The 14,944-nt window shown below is 42.1% G+C and overlaps 1 protein-coding gene across 6 annotated transcripts in view; it reads left to right on the top strand.

The window, feature by feature from the left end:
- Esrp1 (epithelial splicing regulatory protein 1) overlaps positions 1 to 14,944 on the top strand; it is a 58,000-nt gene that overhangs the window by 34,315 nt on the left and 8,741 nt on the right. For 4 of the 6 annotated variants that reach the window (XM_059253854.1, XM_059253855.1, XM_059253856.1 and 1 more), the window contains exons 13-14: positions 942 to 1,110; positions 11,313 to 11,463. In XM_059253854.1, the coding sequence (XP_059109837.1) occupies positions 942 to 1,110; positions 11,313 to 11,463 (320 nt within the window). The remainder of the gene's footprint in view (positions 1 to 941; positions 1,111 to 11,312; positions 11,464 to 14,944) is intronic. The other 2 variants (XM_059253857.1, XM_059253858.1) reach the window with 1 other exon arrangement.

The raw sequence follows: 14,944 nt of genomic DNA, 5'->3' as shown, positions 1-14,944 counted from the left end.
GCTGGGTTGAAACGTGCTGTGTAGAGTAGACTGGTCTCAGTCATGACGATAACCACAGCCTCTGCCTCTTGAGTGTTGGCAGTATAGGTATGCACCACCAAGCCCAGCTAAGCCAGTTTTTTATCAGCTGGTTTGGGGAAAGCGTTATATATCTATTTCCTCTGGGCTGTTGCCTACTTGGACTTTTTTATACGTCTGAAGGTGTAGATGAGCTTCAAAGCCTGTTTTTTTTTGGATTGCTTTTGGATGAACATAATGTATCATTTATCTAGTCCCTGGGAACGGTTCCTGAGACACATGTGCTTTGGCACAGTGCATGGTGCAGCATTTCAGCCTCATAGCCTTGATTTTGTGTCATACTAAAGAGTAAAAACAATCCATAGAATCAGAAGGAAGTTGCTTGGGATGTAAAGAACTGTGATGGGTTTTTGTCATTTAAAATACGTAGCTGAGGGGCCGGAGAGATGGCTCAGAGGTTAAGAGCACTGACTGCTCTTCCAGAGGTCCTGAGTTCAATTCTCAGCAACTGCATGGTGGCTCACAATCATCTGTAATGAGATCTGGTGCCCTCTTCTGGCCTGCAGTCATACATGCTGTATACATAATAAATAAATAAATCTTTAAAAAAATAAAATAAAATAAAAATACATAGCTGAGGTAGGGTGGTGACTCAGCAGTTATGAGCATTTACTGTTCTTGCAGAGGACCTGATTTTGGTTCTCAGCACACACATGGCAGCTCACAGCTGCCCTTAACACCCTCTTGGGCTTCCAAAGGCTCTTGCCTGCATGTGTTGCACATTAACGCACACAGGTGTATACATAGACACATAAAAATGATGTTTCTAAAATATGTAGGTGGGGAAGAGTAAGTGGCGTTAGTGCTAACATCCGTGGTAGCTGTGCAAACGTGGCTCAGAGTCTCTCTCTTTGCTTATTTAGGCCTGTCTCCTCCCTCCTACACATTCCCAGCTCCCACAGCAGTGATTCCTACCGAAGCTGCCATTTATCAGCCGTCTCTGCTCTTCAGTCCACGGGCGCTGCAGCCCTCCACCGCATACTACCCAGCAGGCACTCAGCTCTTCATGAACTACACAGCGTACTATCCCAGGTAAGGTTATACAGGAAGTGACAGCGAGGGACAGAAACAAAGGACTCCTTTGAGAACCAGTGTGTGAGCTCACAAAAGAATATTGTCTCTCTCGTTGAAGGTTAGCATGGCGGGCCACAGCTTCTGGTCATATCTCTGACCAATAGGTCGTTTTAAGACAGACTGGAGTTTATTATGTATTTTGCGGTGTGTGACTAGAATTAGTCTTTAGACTGACCATGAGCTCAGCTCTCCCTTCCACCTCCTGTTACTGGACTGCAAGTGGGTAGCTGTTCCTTAGGATCAGGTGGTAACAACATGGAGATGAATCACAAAACAGAGTAATTCATAATGGGAACAGTTGTATTTTTTTTTTTTTAGCTTGAATGTCAGCTCGTAATAAATATAGTTGCTTTAAATTTCCCAGTGCTTGTATTCTTTACTCCTTAAATAAATGCTATATACAAATCCAGGTTGAAATTATTCAGTGTTTTCCTAGGGTCTGCATATGTTATGTCTTTACTTCATTTCCGTTGCAGCCAGTTTCTAGGAGGTGGAACTGTATAACGGAGAGGGTGTGCGCTGGGGAGTTGGGAGCATTGCCTTAATGTCAGTGCGTCTTATTCATTGGCTTGTTTTTCCTTCTGTCTTCTCCTCCCTCTGTTTAAGGACAGGGTCTCACTTTGTACCCCTTGCTGTGTACACTATCCTCAAATTGTCAGTAATCCTCCTGCCTCTGCCTCCCAAGTGCTGGGATTACAAGTGTGTGCTACCATACCAAATCTATATTTCTTTAGAATTACGCATGCGCACACACGTGACAGTGTGCACAGGAGAAAGTTAGAACAACTTGGAGACTCCACTGTGTGGTCCCAGGGGTGGAACAAAAGTTCGTTGTTTGCATCTTACCAAATGATGTAATTGGTGAAGGTTTTTGGAATCCCTTTTACATCTGTGTATGGTTCTAACTTGGGTATACAGAAACAACTCTAATGATTGGGTTTGGGTTTTTCAAGACAGTGCAGCCCTGGCTGTCCTAGAACTTGCTCTGTAGACCAGGCTGCCTTCAACTCAGAGATCCAAAAGCCTGCCTGCCTCTGCCTTCTGAATGCTGGGATTAAAGGCATGTGCCACCACGCCCTGCCTAATCCTCCGTTTTAAAGAATTCTCAGTACCTTTGTTTATCCAATAGTAAGCTTTCTTTATTCATATAAAACTTTCAGTTTTGTAAATCATTAGGTGTTTATAGCAGGGTTTGTTTTTATCCTAAGATCTTTAGACTGGTATTTTGAGGATATTTATGCATCTGTATGTGAGGCTTTTGATAATGGCCCAAAGCTAGCTTGTGCTGCTCCTGCTGCTGTCTCCTCTCCCACTGTGGAGTCTTCCAGCAGGGAACCGGAAGGCTGGGGTCTCACAGTAGAACCAGTTCACCACACTTGTTGATTAGGCGCTTTGAGAATCTGCTGAGGAGTAAGAATGGGTTACCAGGAAGTTGTCCTTTAGTATCTTAGAATGGCTCCAAAGGGGCGGGGCTGGGCTGGGGTGGGGTGCGGAGTTCATGGTAAAGTGCTCACCTAGTGTGTGGAAGGCAGGACATTTGACTCCATGAGTGCTGAGGTGGGCTGACCTCTAGACCCCGTATGAACGCTTATTGTTGGTGGGCTCTTGTATCAGGACACTCTTTGTCTGCCTCTTTATGTCTTCTAAATGTCAGGACTAAAAGATGATGAGCCCCTGATGTAGATCTTCTGCCTCTAGTATGTGTCTGTAGTCACCTCCATTACTGACTCACTGCCTGGGCCTTATTGTAAGAAGGACTCTCTTAGAAATGACCATGAGTATTGAATTGAAATGCCAAAGATAAGAAGAACTAACATGTATGGCTTCATCATTTCTCTAAGTTTGGGACCATGCCTTTGGATGAATACGTCTTTTTTCAACTAGTAGTTTTAAAATTTTAGATATACTCATCATTAAGTCTAAGAGTATAGATGTATAATGAGTAAAAGACTTTCATCTTGAATACTGCCTAGCCAAAAGTGTCATTATTAGTTTAAAAACATACATGTGTGTATTTCCTTTTTTTTTTTTTACGGTTTATTTATTTATTATGTATACAGGGTTCTGCCTGCATGTATGCCTTCACCCCAGAACAAGGCACCAGATCTCATTATAGATGGTTGTGAGCCACCATGTAGTTGCTGGATATTGAACTCAGGACCTCTAGAAGAGCAGCCAGTGCTCTTAACCTCTGAGCCATCTCTCCAGCCCCCATACATGTTTCTAAATATGTACCTGCTTCTTTTTTAAAAGCTAGTCAGATGTCAGGTATGGTGGTGCACACTTTTAATCTTAGCACTCAAGGCAGGCAAATCTCTGATTTGAAGGCCAGCCTCATCTACTTAGTGAGTTCCAGGACACCCAGGGCTATAGAGGAGGAAGTACCTATATCTAAAAAAAATCAAACAAGCCTGTCATGATGACTCATGCTTTTAATCCCATCACTAGGGAGGCAGAGGCAGGGAATCTGAGTTTGTAACTACCAGCTTGGTCTACAAAGTGAGCTCTAGGACAGCCAGGGCTACACAGAGAAACCCTGTCTTGGGGGGATATACACACACATATACACACCCATAATATAACAGTTTCTTTATTTTTAAACAATAAAGCTTATAATTTTCTCTGTATCCCGAAGTTCATCTTTAATACTTAACTTCTATAGGAGGATTCAGACATGAAAATTCTGAATTGAAGATCTATGCTTTAGATTTATCTATCTTTTTTTTTAAAATTTATTTATTTATTATGTATACAGTGTTCTGTCTGCACATATCCCTGCAGGCCAGAAGAGGGCACCAGATCTCATTACAGATGGTTGTGAGCCACCATGTGGTTGCTGGGAATTGAACTCAGGACCTTTGGAAGAACAAGCAGTGCTCTTAACCTCTGAGCCATCTCTCCAGCCCTAGATTTATCTATCTTGTTGCTTCTGGATTGATACACACACACACACACACACACACACACACACACACACACACACACACAGAGACACACACACACACACACACACACACATATATATATATGTATATATGTATGTATATATGTATATATCTTAGGGTTTCTATTGCAGTGATAAAACACAATGACCAAAAAGCAGCTTGGGGAAGAAAGGGTTTATTTGTTTCACACTTCCATATCACTGTTTATCATCAAAGGAAGTCAGGACAGGAACTAAAACGGCAGGATTCTGGAGGCAGGAGCTGATTGATGCAGAGGCCATGGAGGGGTACTACTTACTGGCTTGCTCCTCATGGCTTGCTCAGCCTACTTTCTTATAGAATCTAGGACCACCAGCCCAGGGACGGCACCACCCCCCATGGACTGGGCCTTCCCTCATCAATCACTAAGAAAATACCCCACGATTGGATCTTATGGAGTCATTTTCACAATTGAGGTTCCTTTCAGATAACTCTAGCTTGTGTCAAGTTGACATAAAACAACCAGAATTTTTATTTTTATATATGTAATATATAATTTATATTATATAATAATTTTCATTTATGCATATGTGCACAGAGTTACAGGTGGTTGTGAGCCCCCTGGTGATGGGCATGAGAACCAAGCTTTAGGTCCTCTGGAAGAACACTACACACTCTTACCACAGAGCCATCTCTCCAGCCCTGGATTAACTCTTAATGTGTTTATTAATTTACTTTCCCTAATTCGAGTGGTATTACCTACACAAACACATAAACTTAATAAAACATGGGGTATTTATTTTCATGCTGTAAAATCTCTTTGGTTCCCACCCTGGACCGTATTTGAGCCTTAAGGCCTTTATACAAGCAGGGTAAATACTCTTTATCACTGAGCAGTCAGCCTGGAGTCATTTAAAACTAAAATTTAAGAACAAAATATTTGGACCAGGGAGATATCTCCGCAGGTCAAGGCGTTTGCCACCAAGATCAGTGACCAGAGTTCGCTGATCAGGCCCCCTGGTGAAAGAACTTGCACATACATGGGGAAGTTCTTTATTGAATTTAAATAAATTTCAAAGTAAATTTTTTAAAAAAATAACGAGTATATTTGCCAAGTATGGTAGCTCACACCTTTAATCCTAGCACCTTGAAAGGTTGAGGCATGAGGATTACCACGAGTTCTAGATTAGGTTAGCATGGCTACAGAGACCCTGTTTCAAAAAACAAAAAAATACTTAAGTACTTGAGATACACCAACATTAACTAGTAACCTGTTGTGACAATAAGGCCCTTGAGACAATGGAAACAATTGGGTACAGAGCATGATCCCATTCTTTCTTTTCCTTTGTCAGCCAAATACGTGTATTTAAATTGGTACATAAATTTTGTGTAAGTTTGCAGTCTTAACGAAAAACTTTGTCGTATGAATGTTTGAGTGGAGTTTGGCCAGTCAAGGCCGGAAGGCAGGGTTTGTTCCTGTCCTCTCAACCTCTCTGGCTCTTAAACCCCTGCCCTCCCTTCTGTGATGGTCCCTGAGCCTTGGGGGAGGGTGTGTTAGAGATGTCCCATTCAGGGTTGCACACTCGACTCTGCATCTTGACCAGTTGTGAGCCTCTGCGTTCACCTCTGTCCACTTCTGAGGAGGAGAGACCCTGTGGTTCGTGCTCTTGGGGCACCTTGCACAGAGGGAGCCGTGGTAGCGTCCCACTGACCTGTCTTCACAGTCGTGGTGATGTAATGGTTTCCACAACGAGAGCCTTGTTTTCCTGTTCCTCTTCCTCCCATCCCTCTCTCAGGCCTCTCCTCCAGGACTGTCACCCAGTTCAAGCGCAGTCTCTTCGCCAGCTTCTTTTATGTGGCCCGAACTCACCATGGGAAGTGCCTGGAGTTCAGTGTCATCCTGACATCTCATTTGGTGCCCATTCATTCTTTTCTAGTGTTGTCAAGTGTATAACATTTGTAGAACTTAAATCATTCATTCCAAGTGTGAGTGAGAACTGATACACTGATGCGTGAAAATCTCAACCCTCAAAAGTTCCTGGCAGTCTTGCTTTATGTTAGTAGTTGAAGCATAGTTTGAGAACTTGGTGCTTGAGTTCCTTACATTCTCTATATTATATCTAATCTTATGTAAAAACATCTTTATTATAATAAAAGATGTCACACTCCTAATATATACTAGTCAACAGTAAAGATTTGAGTTTACGTTTTTGTGTGGATCCAGACTCCCACCTCAACCCCACCGCCATTTGTGGGTGTGTGTGCATGTGTGTACTTTTGTGCATGTGAAGGCCAGAGATCAATGTTGAGTCTTCCTCACCTTCACCTTGTATTTTTGAAACAGGGTCTCAGCAAACCTGAGCTTGCCAGTTCAGCTGGGTTGACTGGCTGGCAAGCTCCAGGATGCTACCTGTCTCTACCTCCCCTGTACTGGGATTACAGATGCAACTAACACTAGCACGTGTTTCTTATTATGTGGGTGTTGGTGGGTGAACTCCATCCTCTTGCTTGATGGCAAGCATCTTATTGATAGTGTATCTTCTCAGCCCTTTGATTGTTACTTGTTTTGAGTATAGGTACAAAAGCTTGATGTACGTTCCTTGAGTTTTTATATTTTAAGCTTTCATATTTAGATAAAGGACTCAATATGAGTTCACCTTCAATTTTTTTAAATTTATTAGTGGGTCTCTGTATGGTGTGGGAGTACAGGCATCTGTGTGTGTCGGCTGGAAATGAGTTATTGGGATTAAGCCATTTTGTCAGGTACATCAATTTGAGTTAATTTTTTGTAGGATTTCAGATAGGGAGTCTAAATTTTGTTATCCCATAACCACTTAACAAGCTGAACTTTGTGTTTATTAGTTTTAAATTTATTTTATTTATTATGTATACAGTGTTCTGCCTGCATGTGTCTTTGCAGGCCAGAAGAGGGCACCAGATCTAATTGCAGGTGGTTGTGAGCCACCATGTGGTTGCTGGGAATTGAACTCAGGACCTCTGGAAGAGCAGTCAGTGCTCTTAACCACTGAGCCATCTCTCCAGCCCCTGTGTTTATTAGTTTTATTTCTTTGTTTTAGTGTATAATAAATTTGTGCGTGGCCGGGCAGTGGTGGCACACGCCTTTAATCCCAGCACTCAGGAGGCAGAGGCAGGCAGATCTCTGTGAGGTTGAGGCCAGCCTGGGCTACACAGAGAAACCCTGTCTTAAAAAACCAAAAAGAAATAAATGTGTATGTGTGCCCGAGCACATGTAGAGGTTAAGGGCAATCTTGGTACCTTCTACCTTTTTGTGTGAGGCAAATCTAGTTAGACTTCAAGCTTCCAGAGACCCATCTGTCTTCATTTCCTATATGGCCACCACTGAGACAGCTGCATACGCTCCCACATCCAGCTGTTTATGTGCGTTCCTGTGATTTGAACTCAGATCCTCACACAGGGCAAACACCTTACCTCTTACGCCATCTCCCTTGCCTTCGTTCTTAATTGTGGTACTGGGTACCACACTGAAGTTCTCATACAAGTTAAACTTACTCTCTGCTACTGAGCTACATTGAAACTTATAATGCCCATAATCCTAACACTCAGGTTGAGGCAGGAGGATTACAAATTTGGAGTCAGCCTCAGCTATTTACTACATTTGATTTTAACTAAAAAAGGTATGGATGATACTGGGCGTTTTTCATGATGACTTGAAGTTGGTGAAGAACCCTTTTTTCTTTTTTATTAATTTTGTATGGGTGCACCCATGCTCCTGACATATTAAGGGTTTGGGGGTTAGAAGAAAGCTTTTGGGAGTTAGTTTCCACCTTCTACTTTATTGAATTAGGTCTCCTCATCTCAGCTGCTGGGCAGTGTACCCCAGGCTGACGTGCTTGGGGCCAGTTTTTCTATCTCCCCTTCTTATCTCATCATGTGAGATGTGCATCACTGCATCCAGGTTTTTGTGTTCCAGGAACTGGACAGGTCATCAGGCTTGCACAGCAGATGCTTTTAGCAGCTGAAACATCTCCCTGTCTCAGGGAATGGAGAATCTTAACAAGGCTCAAGCTTCTATTTATAAACCTGGCTTGTTGGTTCTTTGGGGGAACACCTCGACTAGCCCAGGCTGGCCTTGAACTCACTGTGTAGCTGAGGATGACTTGTACTCCTGCTTCCAACTTGAAACAGGCCTAGAGCATGAGTTTTATGAATATGTGGTATACAACTCCTGTGCTTCTGTGTGTTTTCCCCTGGGAATGTTCCTTTTGATGTTACTATAAATAGAATTGTTTTTAATTGTGGTGGTGTTTGTTGTCTTATATGGAAAAGCAATTAATGGTTGTGTTCTTTAAAATGTTCCAACTTGTTAGTCCTATTAGGTTTTTTTAGTAACCGTCCTTTGATTTTCTATATAAAGTTACATGTTTGTCTCTGACAGTTTTATTGTAAAATGTGTTCATTTTGCTCTTCGTTTGAGTAATCCCTGCAAAATCTTGGAATTCAGATTTTAGGTTGTAGAAATTTCTTCCCTCTCAAGGAGATAGACAGGTTCCTCAAGTTTCCTTATGGCTTCTAGAATCTAATAGGTAATTATAGTTTTGAAAAATGAGACTAGAAACCGGATGGCTGTGGCACACACACACACTCAATCCCAGCACTCAGGAGGCAGAGGCAGGCTATCTCTGTGAGTTCAAGGCCAGCCTGGTCTACAGAGTGAGTTCCAAATTTATAGAAGATCTTTAGGCAAAAGCAATAAAATACAATAGGATAATGTATATAAATAAGTATGCTAGGAAAATGATAAGACTTCCAGGGCTACACAGAGAAACTCTGTATCGAAAAACTGAAAGAAAAGTGAGATGAAATTGAAGTTGGGTTAAAGGTCGTTGGAATAATTGCTACCTCAAGATCTGAATAAATTGTCTTGTATAATGTTAAATTTTGAATTGGGGCTTCCTAAAAGATTTCTTTTAATAGTGTACGCACAGGTGCACATGCTGTAGGGCAAATGTGGAAGTCAGAGGACAACTTTGTGGGATCAGCTGTCCCCTTCCGTTTCTGTGTGGATTTCAAGGACAGAACTCACGTTACATGGTTTATGCAGTCTGTGCATTTCTGCACTGAGCCGTCAACCCTTATGGTGACTGCTTGGGTTTTTGCTTACGAAGCCCATGGTGGCACACGACTTTAATCCCAGCAGAGAGGCTGAGGTAGGCGGATCTCTGTGAGTTCGAGGTCAGCCTGGTCTACAGAGTGAGTTCCAAGACAGTCAGAGCTACACAGAGAAACCTTGTCTCCAAAAAAAAAAAAAAAAAAAAAAAAGGCAGCATCTCTGCTGTATCTAATTAATATCTATGTTCATTCTGTGTTTGTGTGTGTGCGCGTGTGCTGGGTCTCTCTCTCCACCATGTGGGTCCCAGGGATCAGACTTGACAGCAAGTGCCTTTCCCTCTAAGCTGTCTCTCTCACTGGCCCCTTATCTGCTTCCATCTTGAATATATTTTTAAGGTGCCAAAGACTCCAAACTGAATTTATAGAAGATCTTCAGACAAAAGCAATAAAATGTGATAGGACAGTATATGAAGATAAATATGCTAGAGACATGACAAGACTTTCATATCTTTTATAGAAGAGTCTAGGTTGTATTGAAATATGTGGTCTTCGTATATTAGATTTATATCAGATATTTGGTATGAAAAGATATACTCACTGAATATTGGTTAAATATGAAGAAAATACTGAACTTGAGAGATTAGTGTGGTTTTGTCGTTTGACAAAGTGCTAACTGGTATGTTTTCAGTAGGAAATTATCTCACCTCTGTAAAAACGTGGAGGTGCTGGCTTTAGGGGGGCCAGAGCGTTAGAAGCCATTCAGCACACACCCTAATTCTAGTGTTGATTGTACAAGTCTCTTAAGCAGTGATCTCAATCTTGGTTTTCATTAAGATCACTTGAGTTGCTTTACTTATTGGTACAGTCATGGGGCATCTGGCTTTCCTGAGTCTTGGATTTGTAATTTGGATGGGTGGATAGGTGGGCTCTCTTCAGAAGTGCGAAGTTCTCCTAGGGTAATTCAAATTTGTCACATAGTCGAGGTCACTGATTTAGAGACTTACAGGTTTAGTGCCGGGTGCCCAGTGCTGTTTTCTAATATTTAATAAATGATAATAAGAGTAAGAGAATATCATAATCTTATTCATAAGATTAAGACTGGATGTGTTAAATCATGCTCTGAGAACATTGCTGTGAAACTGAAGGTGTTGACTGTCTCTGTGTAACAGCAAATGAATGGTTTCTGGGCTAATTAACGTAATCTGTGGGCTAGAGGCACATCTGCTAACCTATTTGTCAGAATCATGTAGAGGGCTACTCTGGAGTGGTACAGTTATCTCTACGGGAAGATGACTAGAGGTTCCTGATCTAAACATGGAGTCAGTGTTGCTTCTTAAGTTCATGACTGGGTTAAAAAATATTCCTGTACATATTTCAAATTGAAATGATCTGGACTCCAATAGTAGAGAGTGGATTCGGTGGGACTCTCATAAAGCTGACTGGTGAGTTCATTAATGAGACTAAAATAATGGTAGCTAGAGGTACATTGTGAGCCCGGCACGGACAGGTCTTATGCTTCTGGGAGGAAATGACTCCAGATAATGCCAGGAGGCCTCATTCGTTTCAATGGGGATCAGCTCGGCTTGTTAAGTGCCCCTTCTAACTCTTTCCCTCCCCTGTTTTTAAAGAGTCACGCTGGCAGAAATGGCCCTGGTGTGATCTGCTCTGCTGTGGCATTCTTGGGCTTCGTGTCTCCTTGTGCATGTGGGGAGCCGTTGGTTCTCGGGGCGTTTACTTCTGACACTTTTGGTCTCTGGCTGTGGTTCCTATTAGTCCCTTATAGCCATGCCTCTTCACGTCTTAATATTCTTGAAAACTGGCTCATTAACCATCAATGATCTGGGCTTTGGAAGCGGTGGAGTGGTTGAGACGGCTTAGTTCTTCTTCCTCTCTCTCCCTTTGAGAACCTGAGAGGTTCGGGAAAGTCTTGCATCTAACACTGCATTAACCCCCCTTCCTCTCTACCTGGCTGCTGTGGAAACGCGAGGCAGAACCTCTGTGACAATCTTACCTGTCTTAGGAAAGGTACCTCATCGCAGCATAAGAAACATCACCTTCAAAACATCAGTTTCTTAAGTAATATATTTAGAGTAAATATCCACATTGTGTGTTCCTGCTGGTTCACTGTGCTTTTTCTCCCTTTAGCCCCCCAGGTTCGCCTAATAGTCTTGGCTACTTCCCTACAGCTGCTAATCTTAGCAGTGTCCCGCCCCAGCCTGGCACGGTGGTCAGAATGCAGGGCCTGGCCTACAATACTGGAGTTAAGGAAATTCTTAACTTCTTCCAAGGTTACCAGGTCAGTAGCTTGAAGAAGAAAAATCCTCAGGGCCCTTATTAAGATTGGTTTGCCTAAAAAAAAAATGCAGCTAGGAAAGAAACTGATTCTCTGAAACATGTGTGCCTGTGCTGATGGATTTGCTTGTTGAAGCGTGTAGATCCGGTCTCTGGTGAGGACCTAACTCCAGGTTCATCCTCCTGACAAGATTAGGGCTTTCCTCTGCTGTCGTAATTCTGGCCCCACAATCCTCTTTCCCTGTAATCTGTCTGTGCTTTTAAAACTTGTGTGCTATGGGAAAGTTCATGAGGGTGAGCAGTACAGGTGTGTGCATGAAGAACAGGGTTGCTAAGGGGCATTTTCCTTGGAATTGTCTCCTCATTTCTTGACTTAAAAAAATAAAATAAGCGGGGCATAGTGGTGCATGCCTTTAATCACGGGAAAAGGCAGGCTGGTCTGTGAGTTCCAGGCCAGCCAGGGCCACAAAGTGGGACACTATCCCAAAAAATGAAAATAAGTAAGTAGATAAACAAAACAATGGGGCTTGAGAGATGGATGGCCGGCTAATAGTGCTTACTGCTCTTGTAGAGGTCATTGGTTCAGTTCTCAGAACCCACAAGACTGGCCACAACCATCAGGGATGCACACATGCACTTATATACATGCATGCAAGCAAATTACTCGTACACATAAAATAGAATTTTGTTTCATTTCTTGAGATAGGGTCTCACTATGTAGCTGTGGCTGTCCTGGAACTCACTGTGTAGAGCAGGCTCGAACCCACAGGGACCTTCTAAGTGCTGGGATTAAAAGCATGCACCACCACACCCACCTTAATTTTAATTTTTTTTTTTAAGAAGGCCCTTACCACCAAACCTTGTGACCTGAATTTTGATTCCTGCGATTCACTCATGAAAATTGTCCTGTGACTTCATACACTCTACAACATACATATGCACCTTCCCAAACACACACAAAATAAGTACAAGTAATTTTAAAATTTGTAAATAAATAAAAGGAGTGGTAGGAATATAGCTTAGTGGTAGAGTACTTGTCCAATCTCCAGTACTGCAAATAATAAAAAATAAATTAAAATAAACATATAAATGTGGAGTTTCAAGCTTGAGTATTTAAAAATCAGAAAACCTCTTGTAATGGCACCGGGGAAAAATGAAAATGAAAGACTTCTGTTTTTCTTGGAAAAAGAAAATAAAATAGACAGCCCAGCTAACCGACTTGTTGGGTCCTTGGGTTGGAGAAGGGCGCTGGGCCTCCATGAGATGACCTGATTCTGCTGCTGCTGACTTTGCTCTCATCCATCTTTGCTGCTGCTGTGTCCATCACTGTCTTCTGACTTTAGGAATAAGCTTTTCTTGGCAACAGGTGTGTAACAGTGAATAAAATCTGTTCCTTCCCATTCATCCGAGCAAACCTCATGCCTTCCTGAAGTCACTCGATTACTTAAAGTCCAGTACACTTCCTACCATGTCTACAAGCCAGTAACATGTAGTCTGCTGGTCTGTGGGCAAATCTTTCCTCATAGTGCTGAAATTAGCCCGAGTTTTCAGACTAGCCGACTCCAGAATGGCCCTGCTCATGCGCAGCACTGTGTGAGCGAGCTGGGTCTGTGGAGGCCAGTCCACTGCCAGGATGTGTTTCCCAAGCGTGGTCCATGACTCTGGAGGGCGTGGTCTCAAGTAAAACCGTGTCTGGCTAGATAGCCCCCATCCACTACCCTATTCATCATTGTCTCAAAGACTTATTTTCTATCAGAGAAGAGGAAGTCACCTTTTCTTCCTGGCTTTAGCATGTTCTTCCGGGAGAACTCCCGGTTCTTGATGGGTCGGTAGCTTGTGCTCTTCTCAAATGATTATTCAGCCTCTGGAGGACTGGATGTTAAAAGGTTACCTACACTCCACCTTTTTCTCTTTATACAGCTGTTTTGTTGTTTTGTTTTTTGGCTTTTCGAGACAGGGTTTCTCTGTGTAGCCATGGCTCTCCTGGAACTCACTCTGTAGACCAGGCTGGCCTTGAACTCAAGGATCTTCCTGTTTCTGCCTCCCAAGTGCTGGGACTAAAGGTGTGTACTACCACCACCACTCTACAAATTACATAGTTTTTACTAGAAGTGAATTGAAAAAGTTACTCAGTTTTATGGAGAAAATACTTTGACTTTTGTATTTTCCCTTCGTAGGAACTCTGAGGAATTTTCAAGTTTAATGGTCAGCTGGGCTTAATGGTTTAGCTTGGTTTGACCAATTTCATACACATACATTAATAATGAGATTAAGCAAAATTAATCTTCGGTAAAAAGTACCATGGTTGGCAATTATAGATACTTATTTCCCCTCAAACACATAGTTAGCATCATTTCTAGATTTATGATCAAATCTGACACGGACTGACAAGACAGCCCAGATAGTAATGATGCTTGCAGTCAAGCCTGACTACCTGAGTCCTCATGGTGGAGGAAACAACTCTCGAGAGTTGTCCTCTGACCTCCATCTCTGTGCTATATATGGCACATACATGTGTGCTTAAGCATGCCTGTGTGTGTGCACATAATGTACAAAATAATGAAAAGTGAGAAAGATTTAAAATTTAAATGACATGCTTCAAAAATGATACATTCTCTTGAGTAGCTCCTAGAGTCATTCAAAGTTAGGATTATTTGCTATAATCAGAAGCACAATGATGCTACATTATTTCTTCTAGATAATCTGCTCTTGTTTAGAAGTGTTTGGAACTTATTTTTATTTTATTTATTAAATTAGTTTAAGATACACTCATGTAGTTCAGCTGATCTCTGGAGCACTATGTAGATCAGGCTAGCCTTCAACTTGCTGTGATCCTCCCAGCTCTGCTTCCCAAGTGCTGAGCTTATAGGAATGCAGGGCACACCTGTTAAAGATTTAGAATCTATAAACTAGATTGCTTTGGGACTCAGTCATCCAAACCTGTAGTTCCAATATCTGCCTTCAATAATTCAAGCTGTGAGGCATGAATTCAAATCTTTATACCTGACCCAATTTTCACTGTTTTTTAAAAGTCCATGTCACCCCATTTGTTGTTGGCTCTTGAGGTAACAGCTGGTTCCTATGGGGTCCTACCTGCCTTGGCTTTGTCACAGGTGGTAAGGTCTGTAGATGACTTCTCTTAAACTGTTCCCTTTCATACAGTCTGCTTATCTTCACCCACAGTGTACTTGATCACTGTTGGCCATTTTCTATTGCTCTTGTCTCTAGTCTTCCTCCCCCCACCCCACCCCCATCCTTTTTCTCTCTTTTCTATCAGGATTTAAGTATGTAGCCCTGGCTGGCCTGGAATTCACAGATCCACCTGCCTGTCTCCCAAATACTGAGACTAAAGGCATGCATCACTGTGCCAGTTACTGTTGTTAATGTTTTTATTTCTGGTTCTTTCTGATTAATTTTGTATGATTATAATTACTGATTAATTTTATATGCTTAAATATTAAGCAAATATCCAGGAAATAATTGGT

This window comes from Peromyscus eremicus, chromosome 2, assembly GCF_949786415.1.
Source record: "Peromyscus eremicus chromosome 2, PerEre_H2_v1, whole genome shotgun sequence".
Lineage (NCBI taxonomy): Eukaryota > Metazoa > Chordata > Mammalia > Rodentia > Cricetidae > Peromyscus > Peromyscus eremicus.
Note: the sequence above shows the minus strand (reverse complement) of the source record. Positions and strands in the feature narration are given on the sequence as shown.